General features: G+C 44.0%; 1 protein-coding gene across 1 annotated transcript in view; it reads right to left on the bottom strand.

Moving 5' to 3' along the window:
• LOC134980794 (uncharacterized) overlaps positions 1-25,841 on the bottom strand; it is a 377,631-nt gene that overhangs the window by 339,215 nt on the left and 12,575 nt on the right. Inside the window, exons 5-7 of the mRNA XM_063947760.1 lie at positions 22,766-24,476; positions 17,725-17,895; positions 14,357-14,527 (exon numbers count right to left, since the gene is read on the bottom strand). Coding sequence (XP_063803830.1) covers positions 14,357-14,527; positions 17,725-17,895; positions 22,766-24,476 — 2,053 coding nt within the window. The remainder of the gene's footprint in view (positions 1-14,356; positions 14,528-17,724; positions 17,896-22,765; positions 24,477-25,841) is intronic.

The raw sequence follows: 25,841 nt of genomic DNA, 5'->3' as shown, positions 1-25,841 counted from the left end.
ACCGTACAACTTGTGATCTAAACCCAGTTAACAGTATGATAACAGCGGAGCCTCTGAAAAGATGGCTCACAACAATAATAACCCGATTTTTGTAACTATGTACAAGTATTGCAGATAATCCGCACTTGGGATGGGCGCCCAGCATCCACTACGGACTCCGAGAAATAGAATTATCGGTAAGTAAATTCTTATTTTCTCTATCGTCCTAGTGGATGCTGGGGTTCCTGAAAGGACCATGGGGATTATACCAAAGCTCCCAAACGGGCGGGAGAGTGCGGATGACTCTGCAGCACCGAATGAGAGAACTCCAGGTCCTCCTTAGCCAGGGTATCAAATTTGTAGAATTTAGCAAACGTGTTTGCCCCTGACCAAGTAGCTGCTCGGCAAAGTTGTAAAGCCGAGACCCCTCGGGCAGCCGCCCAAGATGAGCCCACCTTCCTTGTGGAATGGGCATTTACATATTTTGGCTGTGGCAGGCCTGCCACAGAATGTGCAAGCTGAATTGTATTACACATCCAACTAGCAATAGTCTGCTTAGAAGCAAGAGCACCCAGTTTGTTGGGTGCATACAGGATAACAGCAAGTCAGTTTTCCTGACTCCAGCCGTCCTGGAACATATTTTCAGGGCCCTGACAACATCTAGCAACTTGGAGTCCTCCAAGTCCCTAGTAGGTGCAAGGCACCACAATAAGCTGGTTCAGGTGAAACACTGACACCACCTTAGGGAGAGAACTGGGGACGAGTCCGCAGCTCTGCCCTGTCCGAATGGACAAACAGATATGGGCTTTTTTGAGAAAAAAACCACCAATTTGACACTCGCCTGGTCCAGGCCAGGGCCAAGAGCATGGTCACTTTTCATGTGAGATGCTTCAAATCCACAGATTTGACTGGTTTTAAACCAATGTGATTTGAGGAATCCCAGAACTACGTTGAGATCCCACAGTGCCACTGGAGGCACAAAAGGGGGTTGTATATGCAATACTCCCTTGACAAACTTCTGGACTTCAGGAACTGAAGCCAATTCTTTCTGGAAGAAAATCGACAGGGCCGAAATTTGAACCTTAATGGACCCCAATTTGAGGCCCATAGACACTCCTGTTTGCAGGAAATGCAGGAAACGACCGAGTTGAACTTTCTTTGTGGGGCCTTCCTGGCCTCACACCACGCAACATATTTTCGCCACATGTGGTGATAATGTTGTGCGGTCACCTCCTTTCTGGCTTTGACCAGGGTAGGAATGACCTCTTCCGGAATGCCTTTTTCCCTTAGGATCCGGCTTTCCACCGCCATGCCGACAAACGCAGCTGCGGTAAGTCTTGGAACAGACATGGTACTTGCTGAAGCAAGTCCCTTCTTAGCGGCAGAGGCCATAAGACCTCTGTAAGCATCTCTTGAAGTTCCGGGTACCAAGTCCTTCTTGGCCAATCCGGAGCCATGAGTATAGTTCTTACTCCTCTACGTCTTATAATTCTCAGCACCTTAGGTATGAGAAGCAGAGGAGGGAACACATACACCGACTGGTACACCCACGGTGTTACCAGAACGTCCACAGCTATTGCCTGAGGGTCTCTTGACCTGGCGCAATACCTGTCCCGTTTTTTGTTCAGACGGGACGCCATCATGTCCACCTTTGGTATTTCCCAACGGTTTACAATCATGTGGAAAAAACTTCCCGATGAAGTTTCCACTCTCCCGGGTGGAGGTCGTGCCTGCTGAGGAAGTCTGCTTCCCAGTTTCCATTCCCGGGATGAAACACTGCTGACAGTGCTATCACATGATTTTCCGCCCAGCGAAAAGTCCTTGCAGTTTTTGCCATTGCCCTCCTGCTTCTTGTGTCGCCCTGTCTGTTTACGTGGGCGACTGCCGTGATGTTTTTCCCACTGGATCAATACCGGCTGACCTTGAAGCAGAGGTCTTGCAAAGCTTAGAGCATTATAAATTTACCCTTAGCTCCAGTATATTTATGTGGAGAAAAGTCTCCAGACTTGATCACACTCCCTGGAAATTTTTTCCTTGTGTGACTGCTCCCCAGTCTCTCGGGCTGGGCTCCGTGGTCACCAGCATCCAATCCTGAATGCCGAATCTGCGGCCCTCTAGAAGATGAGCACTCTATAACCACCACAGGAGAGACACCCTTGTCCTTGGATATAGGGTTATCCGCTGATGCATCTGAAGATGCGATCCGGACCATTTGTCCAGCAGATCCCACTGAAAAGTTCTTGCGTGAAATCTGCCGAATGGAATTGCTTCGTAGGAAGCCACCATTTTTACCAGGATCCTTGTGCAATGATGCACTGTTTTTAGGAGGTTCCTGACTAGCTCGGATAACTCCCTGGCTTTCTCTTCCGGGAGAAACACCTTTTTCTGGACTGTGTCCAGAATCATCCCTAGGCACAGCAGACGTGTCGTCGGGATCAGCTGCGATTTTGGAATATTTAGAATCCACCCGTGCTGTTGTAGCAGTATCCGAGATAGTGCTACTCCGACCTCCAACTGTTCCCTGGACTATGCCCTTATCAGGAGATCGTCCAAGTAAGGGATAATTAAGACGCTGTCAAAGTCAAAAATATTACATAGAGAGACCATATAAACTGCACACATATAAGTCGCTATACTTGCAAATATGCGCAGCGAGCACAGCAATATATGGAAACACGCATTTGCTCGGACATGGCACTGAGATGGATTCGGCGCTTGTTTCATACAGTACATGGTTATAATAATGAACAGCACCAGACATCATGGAGATTTAGAATTGGCTAATGAATTAATGTCATGGATGTGTATCATTCGAACCGAACCAGATAAACACATCATGTTTGGTATTGAAGCAAGCAGAATGAGGTGTGGGTTAGTTTGAGGCCTGTTGTGTTGTTGTGGGACATTGCAGCGGATAGATATGATTATATGTATGCTCTGGTTATTGAGATACTGAAGTTGTTTGGGATGTGAAATTATGAGATGGTTCTAGGAAGTTGGATTACATTGTGAAAGGTGATTTAGATGGTTTGGAATTGTAAAATCAGAACATATGCATTGTTTTGAGGCTTGGACATTTTGGAATAAAGTGCCATGTGTTTGGACCTGCAAATCTAAAATGGCTGCTGCTGGATGTCTTCCCCTCCCCCTTTCAGCCATGTGGTGTGGTCTTTGGAATCAAGTGGAGGTTTCTCAAAATGGAGTCTAGCTTCCATCCCATGCTGTATTCAGCATTGACTAACTGCGCAGCGATTGTCTCTCACATGTGTAGTTTTATCTGCAACCATGTTGTCTCTTATTTAATGTTATCATTGTCTTACTGTGAGCCAATTTCTCTCATCTCTCTCCGTCTCTCTCTCTCCGTCTCTCTCTCTCTCTCTCTCTCTCCTCTTTTCTCTTATATATCTCATAGTATTATAGTATTGTATTGCATTTAGGTCAGTGTAGTATTGTCTTTTTGTATTTATTGTTTAGTTCTGTGGTTAGGAAGTCTTTGTTATATTGTAGTGTATCATTTGTACGGTTATCCCCTTTTACAAGTATATTAGATATAATACAGTTAATAGGCTTTGGACCCTAAACCAGTATCTGTGTATTTCCTATAGTGTTAAGTGTTCACTTGAGCGTCGGTGACGCTCAAGCAGCTTTGTAATTAGTCAGGTTACACAAGGTTGCACTTACACCCTGTATTCACATTAAGGTATTCTGTGTATTTCATTGTTAAAAGGTTTAGACATAAAGGTATAGCGTTGTGAGCGTCTGCGCCGCTGGTGATCTCCTCGTGGTCTCGAGCGTCTGCTACGCCATAGCGAATCATTACGTTAGTCAAAAGCCATTTAACGTGCTGTCCTGTGATCGCTGGGCCGTGAGCGAACGTGACGCTTGAGCGTCTCGCCTACGGCTGAGCGATCGTTACGCAACCAGCGTACCCGTACGGTACTTCTTAAGTAAACAGCGTACAGTGTTCTTAGACTTCATAAAGGGTTGTTTATACGACAAAGGAATTTAGCATTGTCAATTGGGGGACTCGTCCTGTCCTTCACATATCTCTGCTAGGTAATATCAGCAGACATTATCCATCAGCAAAGGGCGGGATCATATTCCTTGCAGTGCTGATTGGATAAGCGTCTGTTTCGCTTAGTAAAGGGTGCTGAGGGAATCCGGGACCGGAGGTAAGAACAGTACGCTATTGTCTTTGAAAATCTGGTTTTTATTTCAATTTGGTGCCAACTACACACTCAGGCCTAGAATAACTTTAGGAGTTTTGAATGATGACTTTCTTTGTGACAAGAGGCCGCATGGTCTGTCCACCATTTTGTGTGACCCTCATGGAGGTGGAAGGGGGAGGAGCAGCGGCCATTTTGGGAAGGTCAAATTTTTTTAATTATTTTTTTCTGAGCGGCTGGTTTTCAGTTGACTCAGGAAACAATCAGCCATCCACTGTCAAAAAGAAATCATCATTTAATGAGTTTTTTTTTTTTATGCATTTATTTAATCTATATCATAGGTAATAGTGATTGGTACTTATATGTAATATCTATATGCATGTGCTTACATCAATGTATGTTATTAGATTAAATTTAGAATTGCATTTTCATCTGTGTAAGTTTCACATCTCACCTTCCTGTTTGCCATTTGCATTGATAACGTGCTAAGAAAGATTTGTTGCTACTCGGTAGTTAAAGTGTAAAAGTAATACATTTAAGGGGTAATTTGTAAAGCACGCACACAGTCTCGCCTAAGAATACAAGGGAGATTTGGGTGGTGTATAGTGAATGATTACACTTAAAGATCATTCACATTGATAAACGTGTAGTGTGTTACTGTGAACGTACTTGGTCTGTGTACAAGTGTGCTTACAAGGACAGAGCGTACGCAATCCAAAGGCAGACGCACGCAGCGTACATTATGCAACGGAGCGTCCGGTTACGCCCACGTAGCTCAAGTCACGATAAGTTGAAATAACGCAAAGGCGATACAGAAGCCACAAGACAATAGCACACATTTGTTCAGTTTCCAAAATTTAGTTTAAATACCTTACTTTACTGTAACGCCTCTGGGGAGAGCTATCAGACTACGGGAAATGATTTTTCTGATCAGAAAACTATAAGAATGATAGTGGGTTGAAAACGGTATGAGTGTATTGAATCCCGCTTTGTGGACTTTGTGATCTATGTGATAAAACGGTATTGAATTCCGCTTTGTGGACTTTGTGATCTGTGTGATCTATGTGGAACGTGATGAGCACGATCTGAGTGAAAACGTGCAACAGAGTGTGATAAAGTTTTCGTTGTATTACGCTCTGGCTGTTTTGGAGCACAGTAGGGAGACTCCAATGATCCTACCATTTATGGGCAACAAGTGTCTATAAGTGGTACGATTGGACCGCACGGTTGTATGTGTGACCAATAACGCAACGTGATATGAGGTCGTATATCCATGCGTAAATCTTGCCCTCATACGTGTTGTAGGGAGTACATGCAAGCGTGATTTGTGTAAAGAAAAAGGAAGGGAATTTTCTCAGGAAAATCTCTAGAGATAGGGCCTGCAACGGCTACACGTGTCTGCTAGAAGGCGGACCGGAGATACCCGGAGCAGAAGAAGTTCAGTGGAAGAGCTTTAAGGATTTCCAACGAAGTTCTGTGTTTGGTGCATTTTAGGAAGTTTTTCTGTGTTAAAAAGGTCCACAATGGCAGCCAAGTGCACAACACAGAGACGGTCGGAGGTCAGGATTCAGACTCCAGAGGCTTGCAGACCCCGAGGGTCTGCTCGGTTAGTAATGTGGGGGAAATATGGTCCCCACACTGAGACCTTTTGTGATGAATGGACACGAATGACTGCGGGGGATAAGGCACCATTTCCCGGGATAGGTAGTTTTGACTCAGAGGTGTTGCATAATTTAAGGCAAAGGATCAGTCTCATAAAATCCTGGAAACAACGAGTTAAACATGATGATTGTTTGCAGTTATGGCAACAGGAAAGTGAAATGCAAAGAAATGTAACTTACATATCTAACTTTCATCTTGAGAGGAGAGACATGGCATTGAAGAGGATTATGGTTGCAGAGAAATGGCACAATGTTGTACGATAAAAATGCACTTAGTAACTGTATTAAGAATGAAAGTGTTAAATGTAATAATGTTTATGAAAATGAAAGTGTAAAAATTACAAATGTTAACCTGTGCAAGTCGCACCCCATGTTAAACTTCCCTCAGGATTACCAACAAGAAAGTGAGCCCAGAACGATGTCGGCACCTCTTCCAGAAGCCATCCTACAAGACATCCAGGTGGACGCGACCAAATTGGTAAAGGCAATAATCAAACCCCCTAACGGAGGGTCAGGTGAGGTCGTGTCCACAGGTACGTACAATGTTTTATATCTCGCACATACAAATGTACCCCATATTGTAAGACCAAAACAAGGTGATGTAATTGAGTTTAGTCCTGTCAGGGTGATCACAGTCCCCAATGGGAAGACTGACGATCAGGGAACCATTCCCGTCAAGGACAGTGCAATGCGCCATCCCTGGTCCCGGCCAGAATTGAGATCAATCATGTCTGATTACCCAGATCCTAGGAAAGATCTAACTGTATGATCAAAGATTCACAGAAGGTATATGAACCCCCTAGACAACGACATAATCATGGTATCCAAGGAATCAGGTAGGTACAGGGAAAGCGGTTGATGGTGATGAGCATCCAAGCGTTTGAGGAGGCATCAAATCAACCAAAACCCCAGGCCATTGGCACATGGAGGAACTTAAGGATTTGTGATCTGTGCAAAAGAGAAGGGCATTATGCCAGTAACTGCAACAGCCCACATAAAATCAGACCCCCTAGACATGAAAATGAGCAAAAGTTATGACACACCAAATTATAATCAGGGATCATATAGGAAGAATTTTGGGCCACACCCATAATATATAGTCAGGAAAGGTGATCCTTAGGACTGATGGTAAGCCTGAGGTAACGGTTAATAAATTGGGAGGTCATTCACTGAAAGACACAGGAATGACCAGGTGAAACATTGTAAATGTATCAGTGAAATGTTTTTTTTTTCTCTCTCTCTCTCTATCCCCATCTCTGACGAGTATTGGTAAGAATTCACACATTGCATATCCACTTGGTCCTTGCAGAAGTCTACCAAACCCCAGCATGACCTCCGCCACAATGTATTTCTGGCCAGATACAGACAGTGGAGTAATGCAGGTGCTGGTGGGGAGGGACTGCTCAAGGAGACCAGTAGACACATAGATATGACAGCCTAATAAGTCTGACAATGTTTTTCTAATGCTAACAATGTTTTCTTAATGTTGACAATGTTTAAAAAATGTTTTGTTTCTCTTTTCTCATTGGTGGTTATTGTCGAGTTATGTAATGTATATATGCACATGAATTGTTCTCTATCTCTTTTGTTTTTTTGTTGTCTCTCTCTTCCCACTCATGTTTCCATGGTTTAAAGATGGTATGTCACCCCTCAGTTGGACCAATGGTAATGCCAGATTTTTGCTCCTTACAGAAAGATCGCCGGTTAGGAAGGAATATTGCATCACCAGAATGTTCGTTTGGAAGACTGAGAGACAGCACCTTTGAGAGGACAGCAGAACAAGAAGAACAACAAGACGAGAGAACTTATTATCGTAACAAGTTCTCCCCCCCTCAAACTGATTTCTTATACCCCCTTTACAAATTTCTTCTTTTCTCATCCTGTAAGATGGACTTGCCCCAAGAGACTGTGATATGGATTTTCCTGTTGACCATGATGTTGACCAGAGCAGTCTGTTTCGGTGAGAGTACCAGCGAGGTCGAAAAAGGATCCAGAAAGGTCCTGATGACTGAGACGGAGGTGTAAATTTCCAATAGCAACCCAATCACCAAGCAAAGGCGAGTACCGGGCACGATCTAACAACCATGTTATTTGTAAACAATTGTGAAGGATTGTTAGTTCAAAAAGAAAATTGTATCTGTAGGCTCTGTGACAATCTGGTAGAGGATGGATGCATAAAGAAATGCCAATCCAGTTTTAATATCCATATGGACCGGCATCCATTGAGTGACTATCACTCCTTAGTGGGTAGTGTGTTAAATAAAACAGATTGTTGGGTATGCTCTCAAGTACCTCAGGGTCATAGTAAATCAGGGCTAGTACCATTTCCTTTAACGTTAGGGGAGGTACTTGAGCTAAGTGGTGGGAGACCGGTGGACCGGAGGTTTAATATCTCCAGCCCTCCTAGTTTGAAGCTCCACCAATACCATGTGGATAGGTCCCTATTATGTTTTAACATCTCCAATCCCCGAAAGCCGGGAAATTGGGAAGTGTCATGGAGCAACCTAACCATGACCTTTTTGCATAGAGCAGATAGGATGCCTACAGATACAGAGCTTGTACGCCACATAGCCAGTAGAGGAAAATCTTTCCGGTATAGGTATACCTTAGGAAATAGGTTTACGAGAGTTGGAGAAGTATCACCAGGATACTGTGCACATATCGTACAAACTGATACGTGTACTAAACAGATGGGAGAATTAGGGTTAGGAGAGTTCACATGGAAAATGTGTAACATGGTAATGACATATTCCGTCCCATATGTTCTCCCCGATGATGCATATTTCATATGCGGGAGAAAGGCGTATGAGCGGCTTGCCCCAAACTCTGAAGGATTGTGTTGTATTGGAAAAGTACTACCTGAGGTAATGAGTCTAAGGAGTGAGGAAACTGTAATTAACCTGGATTTGGTATATGACCCAATGATAGAAACCATGATGTGATGAAAATGCGATTATACGGTCCGTTTCTTTCACCTGTTTTTCTGCTTTTCTCCAAGATACAAAGACCCCTTGGACGAGGAAGTTAACGAGACGCTATACAGACAACAGACAAGAACCAAAGATGAAGTTTTGACGACCTATGATATGGACACTTGATGAACTTTGCCATGGATCCCCAGTTTCCCTAGTATTTTAAACTCACGCTAGCCCAACATTTTTTGTAAATCTGATGGCACTGACAAAGCTATTTGCTCATGCCCAAAGAGCAATACAGCGCAAAGAAGACGACTCTCAACAGATACCGAACAAAACTTCAACAACAGATGTACATTTCCCTGACATAGAATATCATTGCATTTTCCATAAGTGTTCTTTATCTTCATCTCTACAACCCTCAGGTAATGACACACATAGTCGATAGGGAATACAGGCACAGATATCAGCAACCACATACCTCCCCCATTCATGTATCATCAACTAAAATGTGCTCCCCCATTTTGTTACAACCACAGCCGAAATGAGCTCGGTAAAGTTTGACAGCCCATCCACAGACCCTTAGTACGGGATAAGAAGGAATTCAAATGTATACTTCGCAATACCTCGAAGCTTGATGTACAACACGTACGGCACGATGATACATGACCCCCCAAACATGGATTCATACACACATGCTTCTGCTATCTCACTAGGTCATACCCTCTTCACACCTTCTCCTCTCTCCTCCCTTACCCAACCATGGAAATGTATTAACCCCTGACATATATTTTTCTCTTTTTGAAATGTTTTAGGAAGTGGCAGTTATTGGTGACTGCCAAAGGGTGGACTGTCAAAGTCAAAAATATTACATAGAGAGACCATATAAACTGCACACATATAAGTCGCTATACTTGCAAATATGCGCAGCGAGCACAGCAATATATGGAAACACGCATTTGCTCGGACATGGCACTGAGATGGATTCGGCGCTTGTTTCATACAGTACATGGTTATAATAATGAACAGCACCAGACATCATGGAGATTTAGAATTGGCTAATGAATTAATGTCATGGATGTGTATCATTCGAACCGAACCAGATAAACACATCATGTTTGGTATTGAAGCAAGCAGAATGAGGTGTGGGTTAGTTTGAGGCCTGTTGTGTTGTTGTGGGACATTGCAGCGGATAGATATGATTATATGTATAAAAGCTAAGATCATATTGTTAGAACAATGGATGCTCAAGACAACCTTTTACTAAGTTTTCAGGGCTGAACCTGATTAGCATATACAAAGGAGAAAGAAAGACCCCTCCCCCAGGTACTGGTCAAACAGGAAGGTAGTGGTCAGGTGTGGCCTCAGAGAACAGATGTAATGTAGCTACACTCACACACACACGCACAGCTACCTGGCACCCAGCAGCATGGCGGCTAAATCCCCAGGACATCTTCCAAACTAAAGGCTAAGTATTGAATTTCACATGGCTAGATAAGGAAACAGACAGATTGCTTTCTGGTTTAAATAGAATATTGTAACTTGGTTGTGTGATTGTTGGGTGTTTGTGGATACTCTGTGAAGTCTGTGATAAATTGGAACAGTATACAATCTGTAGCATAGTATTTGTGGTATTTGTTTGCCTATGGAGATTTAAAATAGATTGTGCTGGTTAGTTATACTATATATCCTGTTAATCATAAATACCACCATGCAGTTACGTTTGTGTTAATTACATTGTGATCTGGTCTTGTGATGAATATGCTCTGGTTATTGAGATACTGAAGTTGTTTGGGATGTGAAATTATGAGATGGTTCTAGGAAGTTGGATTACATTGTGAAAGGTGATTTAGATGGTTTGGAATTGTAAAATCAGAACATATGCATTGTTTTGAGGCTTGGACATTTTGGAATAAAGTGCCATGTGTTTGGACCTGCAAATCTAAAATGGCTGCTGCTGGATGTCTTCCCCTCCCCCTTTCAGCCATGTGGTGTGGTCTTTGGAATCAAGTGGAGGTTTCTCAAAATGGAGTCTAGCTTCCATCCCATGCTGTATTCAGCATTGACTAACTGCGCAGCGATTGTCTCTCACATGTGTAGTTTTATCTGCAACCATGTTGTCTCTTATTTAATGTTATCATTGTCTTACTGTGAGCCAATTTCTCTCATCTCTCTCCGTCTCTCTCTCTCTCTCTCTCCTCTTTTCTCTTATATCTCTCATAGTATTATAGTATTGTATTGCATTTAGGTCAGTGTAGTATTGTCTTTTTGTATTTATTGTTTAGTTCTGTGGTTAGGAAGTCTTTGTTATATTGTAGTGTATCATTTGTACGGTTATCCCCTTTTACAAGTATATTAGATATAATACAGTTAATAGGCTTTGGACCCTAAACCAGTATCTGTGTATTTCCTATAGTGTTAAGTGTTCACTTGAGCGTCGGTGACGCTCAAGCAGCTTTGTAATTAGTCAGGTTACACAAGGTTGCACTTACACCCTGTATTCACATTAAGGTATTCTGTGTATTTCATTGTTAAAAGGTTTAGACATAAAGGTATAGCGTTGTGAGCGTCTGCGCCGCTGGTGATCTCCTCGTGGTCTCGAGCATCTGCTACGCCATAGCGAATCATTACGTTAGTCAAAAGCCATTTAACGTGCTGTCCTGTGATCGCTGGGCCGTGAGCGAACGTGACGCTTGAGCGTCTCGCCTACGGCTGAGCGATCGTTACGCAACCAGCGTACCCGTACGGTACTTCTTAAGTAAACAGCGTACAGTGTTCTTAGACTTCATAAAGGGTTGTTTATACGACAAAGGAATTTAGCATTGTCAACGCCTTTTCTTCGAAGAAGAATCATTATTTCGGCCATTACCTTGGTAAAGACCCGGGGTGCCGTGGACAATCCAAACGGCAGCGTCTGAAACTGATAGTGACAGTTCTGCACCACGAACCTGAGGTACCCTTAGTGAGAAGGGCAAATTTGGGACATAGAGGTAAGCATCCCTGATGTCCCGGGACACTATATAGTCCCCTTCTTCCTGGTTCGTTATCACTGCTCTGAGTGACTCCATCTTGATTTGAACCTTTGTAAGTGTTCAAAAAAAAATTTTTAGAATAAGTCTCACCTAGCCTTCTGGCTTCAGTACCACAATATAGTGTGGAATAATACCCCTTTTCTTGTAGTAGGAGGGGTAATTTAATTATCACCTGCTGGAATACAGCTTGTGAATTTTTTCCCATACTGCCTCCTTGTCGGAGGGAGACCTTGGTAAAGCAGACTTCAGGAGCCTGCGAAGGGGAAACGTCTCGACATTCCAATCTGTACCCCTGGGATACTACTTGTAGGATCCAGGGGTCCTGTACGGTCTCAGCGCCATGCTGAGAACTTGTCAGAAGCGGTGGAACGCTTCTGTTCCTGGGAATGGGCTGCCTGCTGCAGTCTTCTTCCCTTTCCTCTATCCCTGGGCAGATATGATCTTATAGGGACGAAAGGACTGAGGCTGAAAAGACGGTGTCTTTTTCTGCAGAGATGTGACTTAGGGTAAAAACGGCGGATTTTCCAGCAGTTGCCGTGGCCACCAGGTCCGATGGACCGACCCCAAATAACTCCTCTTCCTTTATACGGCAATACACCTTTGTGCCGTTTGGAATCTGCATCACCTGACCACTGTCGTGTCCATAACATCTTCTGGCAGATATGGACATCGCATTTACTCTTGATGCCAGAGTGCAAATATCCCTCTGTGCATCTCGCATATATAGAAATGCATCCTTTAAATGCTCTATAGTCAATAAAATACTGTCCCTGTCAAGGGTATCAATATTTTTAGTCAGGGAATCCGACCAAGCCACCCAGCTCTGCACATCCAGGCTGAGGCGATCGCTGGTCGCAGTATAACACCAGTATGTGTGTATATACTTTTTATGATATTTTCCAGCCTCCTGTCAGCTGGTCCTTGAGGACGGCCCTATCTATAGACGGTACCGCCACTTGTTTTGATAAGCGTGTGAGCGCCTTATCCACCCTAAGGGGTGTTTCCCAACGCGCCCTAACTTCTGGCGGGAAAGGGTATACCGCCCATAATTTTCTATCGAGGGGAACCCACGCATCATCACACACTTTATTTAATTTATCTGATTCAGGAAAAACTACGGTAGTTTTTTCACATCCCACATAATACCCTCTTTTGTGGTACTTGTAGTATCAGAAATATGTAACACCTCCTTCATTGCCTTTAACGTGTGGCCCTAATAAGGAATACGTTTGTTTATTCACCGTCGACACTGGATTCAGTGTCCCTGTCTGTGTCTGTGTCGACCGACTAAAGTAAACGGGCGTTTTAAAAACCCCTGACGGTGTTTTTGAGACGTCTGGACCGGTACTAATTGTTTGTCGGCCGTCTCATGTCGTCAACCGACCTTGCAGCGTGTTGACATTATCACGTAATTTCCTAAATAAGCCATCCATTCCGGTGTCGACTCCCTAGAGAGTGACATCACCATTACAGGCAATTGCTCCGCCTCCACACCAATATCGTCCTCATACATGTCGACACACACGTACCGACACACAGCAGACACACAGGGAATGCTCTTAACGAAGACAGGACCCCACTAGCCCTTTGGGGAGACAGAGGGAGAGTTTGCCAGCACACACCAAAAGCGCTATATATGACAGGGATAGCCTTATAATAAGTGCTCCCTGTATAGCTGCTTTTATAATATAATTTTTGCCACTATTTTGCCCCCCCTCTCTTGTTTTACCCTGTTTCTGTAGTGCAGTGCAGGGGAGAGACCTGGGAGCCGTCCTGACCAGCGGAGCTGTGTAAGGAAAATGGCGCTGTGTGCTGAGGAGATAGGCCCCGCCCCTTTTCCGGCGGGCTCGTCTCCCGCTCTTTAGTGTATTCTGGCAGGGGTTAAATATCTCCATATAGCCCCGGAGGCTATATGTGAGGTATTTTTTAGCCAAATAGGTTTTCATTTGCCTCCCAGGGCGCTCCCCTCCCAGCGCCCTGCACCCTCAGTGACTGCCGTGTGAAGTGTGCTGAGAGGAAAATGGCGCACAGCTGCAGTGCTGTGCGCTACCTTTAGAAGACTGAGGAGTCTTCTGCCGCCGATTCTGGACCTCTTCATGTTTCAGCATCTGCAAGGGGGCCGGCGGCGAGGCTCCGGTGACCATCCAGGCTGTACCTGTGATCGTCCCTCTGGAGCTGATGTCCAGTAGCCAAGAAGCCAATCCATCCTGCACGCAGGTGAGTTCACTTCTTCTCCCCTAAGTCCCTCGTTGCAGTTATCCTGTTGCCAGCAGGACTCACTGTAAAATAAAAAACCTAAGCTAAACTTTCTCTAAGCAGCTCTTTAGGAGAGCCACCTAGATTGCACCCTTCTCGGCCGGGCACAAAAATCTAACTGGCTTGGAGGAGGGTCATAGGGGGAGGAGCCAGTGCACACCACCTGATCGGAAAGCTTTACTTTTGTGCCCTGTCTCCTGCGGAGCCGCTATTCCCCATGGTCCTTTCAGGAACCCCAGCATCCACTAGGACGATAGAGAAAGTAGACAGTAATTAATGAATTGCAGGGTAATCTTCTGATGGTGGAGATGAACGTGTGATAGCGATGATGCAGAGCAGTCACTTACCTCATATGTTCTAGCCTGCACTCTGGGCTTGCCAGTGTCCTCATCAACTCACCGAAGTGAGGCCCCTCCAGTGCGTTATCGGACAGGCCAATCTCCTTCAGGAAATGATTGTTACTGATAAGAAATGCCAGCCGGGGTGAGAAGTCGTCTGTCAGGCCGGTATTACTCAATCTGAAGGAGAAAAATGACAACAAAAGTCTCACAACAAAATAAAGAAAATCCTTATTCCAATTTCCAATAAATGACGCTTAATTATCTGATACCGCTGTTTACTGTCGGCAGTTTATGTGCAAATCATTACACCTGAATGTACGTACAGTAAATACGCTTGCTCTAAACACACACTGTATTCAGCGGGTGTGGATCATTAGGTCGACACTAACTAGGACGACAGTCATTAGGTCGACCATATTGGTCAACCCTGACTGGGTCGACTCCGGAAATGGGTCGACATGGGCATGAGGTAGTCAATGAAAAGGTCGACATGAGGTTTTGGATATTTTTGGGTGTTGTTTTCTTCATAAAGTGACCGGAAACCCCAATTAGTGCACCGTGTCCCCCCTCGCATGGCTCTCGATGATTCGGGCAAGGTTATGATTCCCAATCGCAGTCCGCGTGGATCGTAAAGTATGAAAAAATTACAAAAATGGGATTATTATTTTTTTTAAACCTCATGTCAACATTTGCCGTGTCGACCAATAATAGTCGACCTAATAACTGTCGACCTAAGCGATGTCTACCTAATGAACGGATATCGTATTCAGCACTGATGCATTCCCACAGGGGTAAAACAGTCTGTGTAAAGAGAGACATAGGGGCAGAATTATTCATTATTGTATTTTAGACCCAATAGTTATATTTTCTTGTCGCCGCTCTTCGTGGCAATAAGAAATTAGATTTCCCCAAAATGTACTAAAAAAAAACACAACGCAGGGACAGAGACTCAGAAAGAAGCCTGTCCCTGCGCTGTGTTAGAGGTGAAGTGATCACCAGTGCATAGACCAGGCTTCGCATACCAGAGCTTGGTAAATTTAACAGCCCAGCAGTCCCTCTAGAGTCCTATGCAGCTGCTACTGCTGATGGAAATGGCGGGATCATGCCAAGTATAAAGTATCTGCTGCAGTCCCTTTATTTTACATTTGCTGGAACCTCCCCAAAATGGGTGTTGTCAGGTGATATGCTGTAAATATTACTTAATAAATAGGTCCCACAGAGAGAGAATGTTAAAGAGAGAGGGAGCGCAAGACTAAAAGGAAGGAAGAAAATGAATACGGGGGATAGAAAGAGATAGAATAGGGGGAGAGAGAGTAATAATGCCCACAGTATGAGCGCCAGTTATGCACATAATAATACCCACAGTAGCAGTGCCGTTTATACACACAATAATGCCCACAGTATCAGTGCTGCTTATACACATAATAATGCCCAAAGTATCAGTGCTGCTTATACACATAATAATGCCCACAGTATCAGTGCTGCTTATACACATAATAATGCCCACAGTATCAGTGTCGCTTATACACATTATAATGGCTACGGTATTAGTGCTGCTAATACACACAATAATGCCCACAGTATCAGTACCGCTTATACACATAATAATGCCCAAAGTATCAGTGCTGCTTATACACATAATAATGCCCACAGTATCAGTGCTGCTTATACACATAATAATGCCCACAGTATCAGTGTCGCTTATACACATTATAATGGCTACGGTATTAGTGCTGCTTATACACATAATAATGCCCACAGTATCAGTGCTGCTTATACACATAATAATGCCCATGGTATCAGTGCTGCTTATACACATAATAATGCCCACAGTATCAGTGCTGCTTATACACATAATAATGCCCACAGTATCAGTGCTGCTTATACACATAATAATGCCCACAGTATCAGTGCTGCTTATACACATAATAATGCCCACAGTATCAGTGCTGCTTATACACATAATAATGCCCATGGTATCAGTGCTGCTTATACACATAATAATGCCCACAGTATCAGTGCTGCTTATACACATAATAATGCCCACAGTATCAGTGCTGCTTATACACATAATAATGCCCACAGTATCAGTGCTGCTTATACACATAATAATGCCCACAGTATCAGTGCTGCTTATACACATAATAATGCCCATAATAGCAGTGCCTCTTATACCCATAATAATACCCACAGTATCAGTGCTGCTTATACACATAATAATGCCCACAGTATCAGTGCTGCTTATACACATAATAATGCCCATAATAGCAGTGCCTCTTATACCCATAATAATACCCACAGTATCAGTGCTGCTTATACACATAATACCCACAGTATCAGTGCTGCTTATACACATAATAATGCCCACAGTATCAGTGCTGCTTATACACATAATAATGCCCACAGTATCAGTGCTGCTTATACACATAATAATGCCCATAATAGCAGTGCCTCTTATACCCATAATAATGCCCACAGTATCAGTGCTGCTTATACACATATTAATGCCCATAATAGCAGTGCCTCTTATACTCATAATAATGCCCACAGTATCAGTGCTGCTTATACACATAATAATGCCCACAGTATCAGTGCTGCTTATACACATAATAATGCCCACAGTATCAGTGCTGCTTATACACATAATAATGCCCACGGTATCAGTGCTGCTTATACACATAATAATGCCCACAGTATCAGTGCTGCTTATACACATAATAATGCCCACAGTATCAGTGCTGCTTATACACATAATAATGCCCATAATAGCAGTGCCTCTTATACCCATAATAATGCCCACGGTATCAGTGCTGCTTATACACATAATAATGCCCACAGTATCAGTGTCGCTTAAACACATAATTTTGCCCACAGTATCAGTGTCGCTTATACACATAATAATGCCCACAGTATCAGTGCTGCTTATACACGAGATGGACGCAAATTGCCGCATATGCACACTTTGCACAGAGGCCCCTGGGTCCACACCGCACACCTTACACCCATATTTAATTACTTACCCCTCCAGAGTCCAACTGTGGTGTTGCTGATGCTGTATAAATCACTTGGAAAATGGTGTGTTGGCCATTTTCTCAGAGACATGCGCATGCACAGTAAAGATCTGTCTCGGAACACATCAGGCTCCATGTTTCCGGAGACCTTTGCATGCGCGGGGATCCACAAAGAGGAGTCTGCACAGGGGACCCCTCCTCTCTTAAACTTGCCAAGGTTCATATCCAGTATAAACTGTGACAATAGCTATGAATTATAGCTGTATATACAGCATAATACTGTGTGTGTGCCCTCAGATGTTATTCATTGGGCAAATTTATTTTGTAGATTAAAAAAAAAAATGCCTTATGTGTTATACTTACTCTAGTTTCTCCATTTTGCATGTTGGACTGGATAGAGCTGTTATCATGTCATGGAAGGGAGGACCAGCTATCTTGTTACCCGACAATGTAAGTTCCCTCAGTGACAGGTTCCTAGGTATTGCAGATGCCAGCAGGGAACACACACTCTCCGTCAGACCATTACCAGACATTCTGCAGAAGAGAAAGAGCAAGATAAGACAATATTGGGTATATTCACTGCTGCCGAGAGGGGTACTAATTTCCTGATGGTGTACCCCAGGGGGCAGCAGCTTTGATCTCCAGCCAGCACACACTGCTGTAGCAGCAGTCTCTTCTACCTGTGCGGGGCGTAGGAGGTGAAGCCATCGCAGTGATAGCATCCTGCTTGGGATTTGCCCCTGGCTGAGGGACACGACAGCGCCCTTCAAATCTGAGTAAGCAGCGCTTCGATCCACTGAAAAGATCCCCCCCCCACATCATTTACTTAAGGGAAGTGAGAGAAGGTGAGAAACAGAGAGAGACAGAGGCTTATAGAAGCAGTCACTTCCAAGTAAATATAGAAACTTCAAGTTGTGTGCCAGAACAACTAATGAATAAAGCAAAGATGAACGGCACTCCAAAAAGAAATGTATTGCATAAACTGACGTTTATTTGAACAATAAGCTGTTTTAGATCTTCATGATCCTTTTTCATACTGTATAAAGACACACCTCACAACTTTTATAAAAGTGGACTTGGGACTTTTGTGCGCGTCCGAAAAGAGGGCATAACATAATGGGAAATGCTGTACCCGAAATTCACGACTTTGGTTTTTATCACACTAGGGGCATGCCCAGGGCTGCAGAAGCTGCTGGGTATGCCGCCGATCCCTCTCTCCTCTGAATAGATGCCACGCACATGCGCACACCATCTGTTCACTGAGCAGCAGGTGACAGGGCCTTCCAACCTCCACCCATACCCTGGGACACAGCGGCCCGCGGGTGCAACAGCGGAACAGTGCACGAAAAGCGGAACTGTCCTGTCAAATAATTTAAAAAATGAAGTAATTTAGAAGGCATTGAGAACGGTAATGTATAAACCACTATGCCTAGACATGTCAGTCAAGGCATGATAGCACTGGCGTATTTATAAAGGGTGCAGTGTGTGTGGTGCATATGGGACCCTCTCCAGGGGAGGCCACACTGCACCCATTTCTTTAATACTCACCTCTCCAGAGTTCCCTATCGGCAGCAGCAAGAGCACAGAATATTACAAGGAAAATCGGGGTGGCGGAAATTTTCCCAACGTTTTGCACATGTGCAGTACAGAAATCACCAGGAAAATGTCTGCCGCACTATTTTTTCCGGAGATCTGCACATGCGTATTAGAGTCTGAGGCTCTATAGCACTGCCAGCTAGAGAAGAGGGGTGTGGTATAATAGTGTCTAGTCAGACAGTCAATAGATAGACACCACATGTTAGATAGTCAAAAGGTCGACATGAAAAAGTATACAGTACAGTAAACAGGGTTAAAAAGTCGACATGAAAATGGTCGACATAAAAAAAGGTAGATACCTTTTTTTTCTTTTTTTGCATTTTTTGGGTTTGTGTAGATAGTTCTGTCATCTGGGACCCCCAATTATAGAAATGCATCCATTCGCCACGCTTCGGGCTCAGTGGCTCGCCACAAGGTTTATAACTCTATCCCGACATGGCTAGAGAAGGTATGAAAAACTTCAAAAACATGTAAAAAACAAAATTCTAAACCTGTCTACCATTTTTATGTCAACCATTTTCATTTCGACCTTTTGACCCTGTCTACCTTTCGTACGGTCTACCTTTTTTTCATGTCAACCTTTTGACCCTGTCGACCTAATGTCTAACATATGGTGTCTGTCTATTGACTGTCTAACTAGACACTGTCTATCTATCATCCGGATACCAGAGAAGAGGGGATCTGGATGGAGGAGGCTGCACACAGGTCTCCTCCTCTCTTAAAATGCCCCTGATAGATAGATCCTTCCCCTCCTGTACACTTAGACAATGTAGTAACAGATCATCTTAATAATTATATTGGCTCAGTATTCAGTACTGAAAGAAAGGGGAAGGTCCACAGTTAAGTTGCAGGGATATTCAGAAAAATGAAACAAGTATATTTACAGAGGAGAAGGTCCTAACAGAACTCTCAAAGCTGAAAGTGGATAAATCAATGGAGCCAGATGGGATACATCCAAGGATACTAAAAGAACTTAAAGGGGTCCTGGTACCATTAACAGATTCATTCAACCAGTTACTAGCTACAGGAGTAATTGCACAGGACTGGAAAAGAGCGAACATAGTCCCACTGCACAAAAGTGGAAGCAAGGAAGAGGCAAACAACTACAGACCAGTGAGTCTGAGTCTGACATCAGTAGTTGGGAAATTGATGGAAACACTCTTATAAGAAAGAGTTTATCTCAAATCCGGCAATTTACAGGATCCCAAACAGCAAGGATTTACTGGGGGTAGATCATGTCAAACAAACCTTATTGACTTTTTTTTAACTGTGTGACTAAAGTGATGGATAAAGGTGGAGCCATAGATATAGCTTGTCTAGACTTTAGTAAGGCTTTTGACACTGTCCCACATCGCAGACTGATAAATGAACTTGAAAGCATGGAATTGGATACGAAGATGGTTGAATGAATAAGATCTTGGTTACAGGATAGAAAACAGAGAGTTGTAGTAAATGGAGTGCATTCACAGGAGGGAAATGTTACCAGTGGAGTACCCCAGGGATCTGTACTTAAACCAGAGATTTTTAATATCTTTTTTGGTGACATTGCAAATGGTATTGAAGGGAAACTATGCCTTTTTGAAGATGACACAAAGATATGCAACAGGGTAGACATGCATGGAATAGACATAAGGATATCCTAACAAATAAATAAGTGCCCTTATTCTGAGTTGATCGCTCGCTAGCTACTTTTAGCAGCCGTGCAAACGCATAGTCACCGCCCAAGGGGGAGTGTATTTTCACTTTGCAGGAGTGCGAACGCCTGTGCAGACGCGCGGCAGCAAACACATTTTGTGCAAAACAAGACCAGCCCTGTAGTTACTTATTCTGTGCGATCATCACTGCGACGAAGGTCCCGGAATTAACGTCAAATACCGGCCCTGCAAACGCCCGGCCACTCATGCGTTTTTCCAAATACTCCCAGAACACGGTCAGTTGACACCCAGAAACTCCCACTTCCTGTCAATCTCCTTGCGTTCGGCTGTGCGAATGGAAGTGTCGCTAGAACTTGTGCAAAGCCATAATGCTCTTTGTACTTGTACGACGCGCGTGCGCACTGTGATGCATACGCATGCGCAGATTAGCCCCGTTCTGCCATAATCGCTGCACTGCGAAAATCCGGAGCGAGCGATCAACTCGGAATGACCCCCAAGGATCAAATAGAGTTTTAGGTAAAAATATGGTTAAAAAAGGGGCAAACTAGATGGGCCAAGTGGTTCTTATCTGCCGTCAAAATCTATTGGCCGAATGTAATGACACCAAAGTTCGGCGGCCTTGCGGGGTACCGGATGAACTCGGACGTTTTTTTTAAAGGGGCAATCACTAACAAGGCATGGTTTTGCCTTGTAATTGATTGACCCTTTAAAAAAACATCTGCGTTCATCCGTCATCCCACATGGCCGCTGAACTTAGGTGTCATTACATTTGGCCATACGTTTTTATTTAACTTTCGTCCTCACCACGTTTCACCCTTTACTATACTTCAGCTGTTTCAGTCCGTACTCCACTGTGAAAACTCCCACTGGAGTAGAAATGCCAGGCTTCTTATGAGCTTTTGTTTTTTCTTTAATATCGGCATGTAGTAAAAGATTTGTCATATGTGTGAACCATGGCCCTCATTCCGAGTTGTTCGCTCGCTAGCTGCTTTTAGCAGCATTGCACACGCTAGGCCGCCGCCCTCTGGGAGTGGATCTTAGCTTAGCAGAATTGCGAACGAAAGATTAGCAGAATTGTGAATAAATATTTCTTAGCAGTTTCTGAGTAGCTGGAGACTTACTCCTACACTGCGATCAGCTCAGGCCGTTTCGTTCCTGGTTTGATGTCACAAACACGCCCTGCGTTCGGCCAGCCACTCCCCCGTTTCTCCAGACACTCCCGCGTTTTATCCTGGCACGCCTGCGTTTTTCCACACACTCCCTGAAAACGGTCGGTTTCCGCCCAGAAACACCCACTTCCTGTCAATCACACTCCGATCACCAGAACGATGAAAATTCTTTGTTCGGACGTGAGTAAATCTACTAAGTTTTGTGATAAAATACTTAGTGCATGCGCACTGCGTACCATGCGCATGCGCATTTTGGCCTTAATCGCTCCGTTGCGAAAATCGGCAACAAGTGAACAACTCGGAATGACCCCCCATAAACGAAATGAAAATGTTAAATGTTTGATGCAGTTGTGACTTATATCATAATCATTAATGTAACAAACAATGAACCTGAGTAATGAATTTCTGAAATATAAGAAGTTATAAGCCAGCATCGCATGTAAAGGAAACATTGGGGGTCATTCTGACCTGATCGCTCGCTGCAGTTCTTTGCAGCGCAGCGATCAGATCAGAACTGTGCATGCGCCGGCGCTGCAGTGCGCTGGCGCATGGCTGACAGCCGATGGCTGGCGTTGCCTAGCGATGGCCTCTGCCTGATTGACGGCTGCCGTTTTGTGGGCATGGTCCGGCGGGGGGGGCAGACCGCAGCGGCTTTGTGATGTCACATGCAGCCGCTGCGAGCCAGGCAGCGACGAGTAGCTCCCGCCCAGCACGCAAAAGCTGCGCCGGCTGGGAGCTACTCTTGAAGTACAGAAGCATCGCCGTTGTTCGATGCTTTTGTACTTCAGCGACGGTGGAGGGACTGACATGCGGGGCGGGCTAGGCGTCCCCCTGCATGTCTGTGTTCCTAATCGTAGCTGTGCTAAAATGAGCACAGTTACGATCAAGTCGTAATCACCCCCATTGATCGCTATCTTTTTCTAGTGAGCAGAGTGTAAAGAATGTAGGCTGCTTGCTTCTTTGTTACATTAGCTCAATTTTTACCTGAGGTCTACAACTGTGTGTAGATTTGGAGCAAGCCTCTCCAGTCCCTCATTTGCAATTGAGCAACTGCTAACATCGAGCTCCTCTGTATGTCTGCAGGACTCAAGAATAAATGACAAGACTGTGCAATCAAGAGGCGTCAAGGAGAAACGATTAAAATCTAATTTTCTGTTGGGTCCGAGAGTTTCATATACTAGAGCCTTATTTTTAGATTCATAGAAATAGGTGAATAAATTCAGAGTCTTCCTTTTGTCCTGTTCATTTGTGAGTAGAGCATCTAATTCATGGCGATGTTTCTGAAGCCAGGTGATGACGTCCCTGGATGACTGACTGGTGAATTCTCCTAGGTAAGGTTTCAGAATGGATCTGGTGGACACATCCGATAGACCACAAAGAAAACGAACAAAAACTTCCCCACGACAGTCTTCAAAAGATTGGGCTTTCTGTAGAGACTTTTTCAACTTTTCCGGACAATTATCAAGATAGTGAAACAATGCTGCAAGGAACTCCTGGATGGTGAGATGTAAGAAGGAATAGGTGATATTAGGTGGTTGGTCAGATTCCATCATGAAACTTGACAAGAGACGGGAGGAATCATCTATACTGAAAGATCCCAAATCTCGCTTATCAAATATAAGAAGATGATTCATTACTCCATGTTCTGCCATCCACCCAATGGACTTCACCAGTTCGCGAGCACCACATTTATCCTGGCTGTGATTGGACAGAATGTTGGCGACAAAAGTCCCAAAGAGTTGAGTTACTGTTTTGGGCAATATTAACATCAGCTGCTCATGGTTTGCCGGTTGGGCCTTGAAGCACATTGATAGTACCGTACAGATGATCCAACAGTAGGATGGGATATAACAGAAAGTGTAGAGTGCGTCATTCTCCCTGACATAATCAAACGCCTTCTCCGACAGTTCCTTGTTTCTGAAGAAATGTTCAAAGTACATCTGTCTTTCCCTAAAAAAGAAGCCCATAATTTCAGTTACTCGTTGGAAGACATTAGTATCAATTGCTACTAGTTTGGTTGGACGACTGGTCATTAGCACAGAGCAACCCTTAAGAAGAAAGTCTTTCAATAAGCAACCAACAATTGTGTTTGTATCTTCCACCTGTTTTGGATTGCTGCACACTTTCTTTGATGTGAAATCCATTTGGTGAATGCTTTCATCTAAGCCATCAAATATAAAGAGCAGTTTTTCTGGATCCTGTAAGATATTTCCAAGCTGACTCTGAAGGTATGGATATTGCTGAAGGACCATCTCCTCCAAGCTGGTCTTCTCCAGTCTGTTCAGCTCACGGAATTTGAAGAAGAAGACAAAGGCAAATCTCTGATAGAGTTTTCTATGCACCCAGTCATAGACAAACTTCTGCATCAGTGTGGTCTTCCCAATGCCCGGTACTCCGCTCACCATTACTCTATGTGGCACACATTTTGATTCGTGACACCAGTGGAACAACCTATCGAGATAAATATGTTTCAGCTCATTCTGTTGCTTCTTTAAGTATTTCTCGTGTTTCTGCCCAGTGTGCACCAGCTCATTCTGAGGACGCTGTCTGAAATGATCGGTAGAGACAACAATCAATTTGATGTAACGTTCAGAAATGTAGAACTGTTGCTGTTCCTGGGTAGACCCTGGGGGTTTGTGTTCCACGTAGCTCTGAGTTTTCTCCAGAAGATGTTGCCTATGCCTTTCCTGAATATCTGTAGAAGTTTAATAAAAAAAAATAAATTTAAAAATGTTATTTTTTAAATAGAATATGCATCATGGGGCGGATTCTGAGTTGCATACAAAGTGGATGTACAGTAGTTCAAAGGAAGCCAGGAACAGGCTTCCCTTCCCCATACACATGGATCTTTTGATACACATCCATGTCACTCCCTTGATGCCCAGTCCCCTCCCCAAAAACCCAATTTCATGGAAAGACCATCTCAGAATAGGATTGACATAAGCAAATATGTATTAATTCACATCTGCGCACGCCCTGTATGAAAAGACCCACCATTTGCGCCCGTGCGCAGAGATCCATCCGACTCATTAACAGCCCCTTTGTCTTTGTTAAATAGTTGCTAAACATTTTATATATTTATATAGAAATATGCTAATTGCTTACATTCTGTAGTTTTCTGGTTATTAAGATATTGGTGGTCATTCTGAGTTGTTCGCTAGCTGTTTTCGGTCACTGCGCAGCGATCAGGCAAAAAAGCGGCACTTCTGCGCATACGTATGCGGCACAATGCGCATGCGCGATGTACTTTCACAACGGCCGACGCAGTTTTACACAAGGTCTATCGAAGCTTTTCAGTCGCACTGCTCGCCGAAGAGTGATTGACATGTAGTGGGCGTTTCTGGGTGTCAACTGACCGTTTTTGGGGAGTGTTCGAAAAAACGCAGGCGTGGCTGGGAGAACGCCGGGGCGTGTTCGTGACATCAAAACAGGAACTGAACAGTCTGAAGAGATCGCAAGCGCTGAGTAGGTCTGGAGCTGCTCTGAAACTGCACTATTTTTTTTGTAGCTGCTCTGCGATCCCTTCGTTTGCACTTCTGTTAAGCTAACATACACTCCCAGAGGGCGGCGGCTTAGCGTTTGCACGGCTGCTAAAAACTGCTAGCGAGCGAACAACTCTGAATGACCACCCTTGTCTCTTACATTACAGTATCTTTATTTTATTTGAATTGGTACATTCATCTGGGAAGCAGAAAGTGTTTCAAACACATCCAAAAGCTAAAAACATTAAAGGAAATATTCTACTCTCTGCCGTGTGCTCACAGACATCACCATGATGGCCGGTTGTGCACGATGCCATTTAATACAGCAGGCGATCTTCATTTCACTTTTCAACTCTATGGATTAGGAACGAAGAGCAACGATATTGGGAGCAGCGTGACCTACGAGAGGGAATAAGTATCCTGTGCCAAGCGCAGTGGGCCCCTTGCACGAAGCATGGTGAGTGAATATATGGTGAAACATACAAAATAACAAAACAAAATGTAATGACTATTTTCGTGTTCACCCTTTGACCCTGTGGACCATTTGGTGTTGACCTGCTGACTGTTTATCTTTTTAC

Source organism: Pseudophryne corroboree, chromosome 12, assembly GCF_028390025.1.
Source record: "Pseudophryne corroboree isolate aPseCor3 chromosome 12, aPseCor3.hap2, whole genome shotgun sequence".
NCBI classification, from domain to species: Eukaryota; Metazoa; Chordata; class Amphibia; order Anura; family Myobatrachidae; genus Pseudophryne; species Pseudophryne corroboree.
This window is presented reverse-complemented; position numbering and strand designations above follow the sequence as displayed.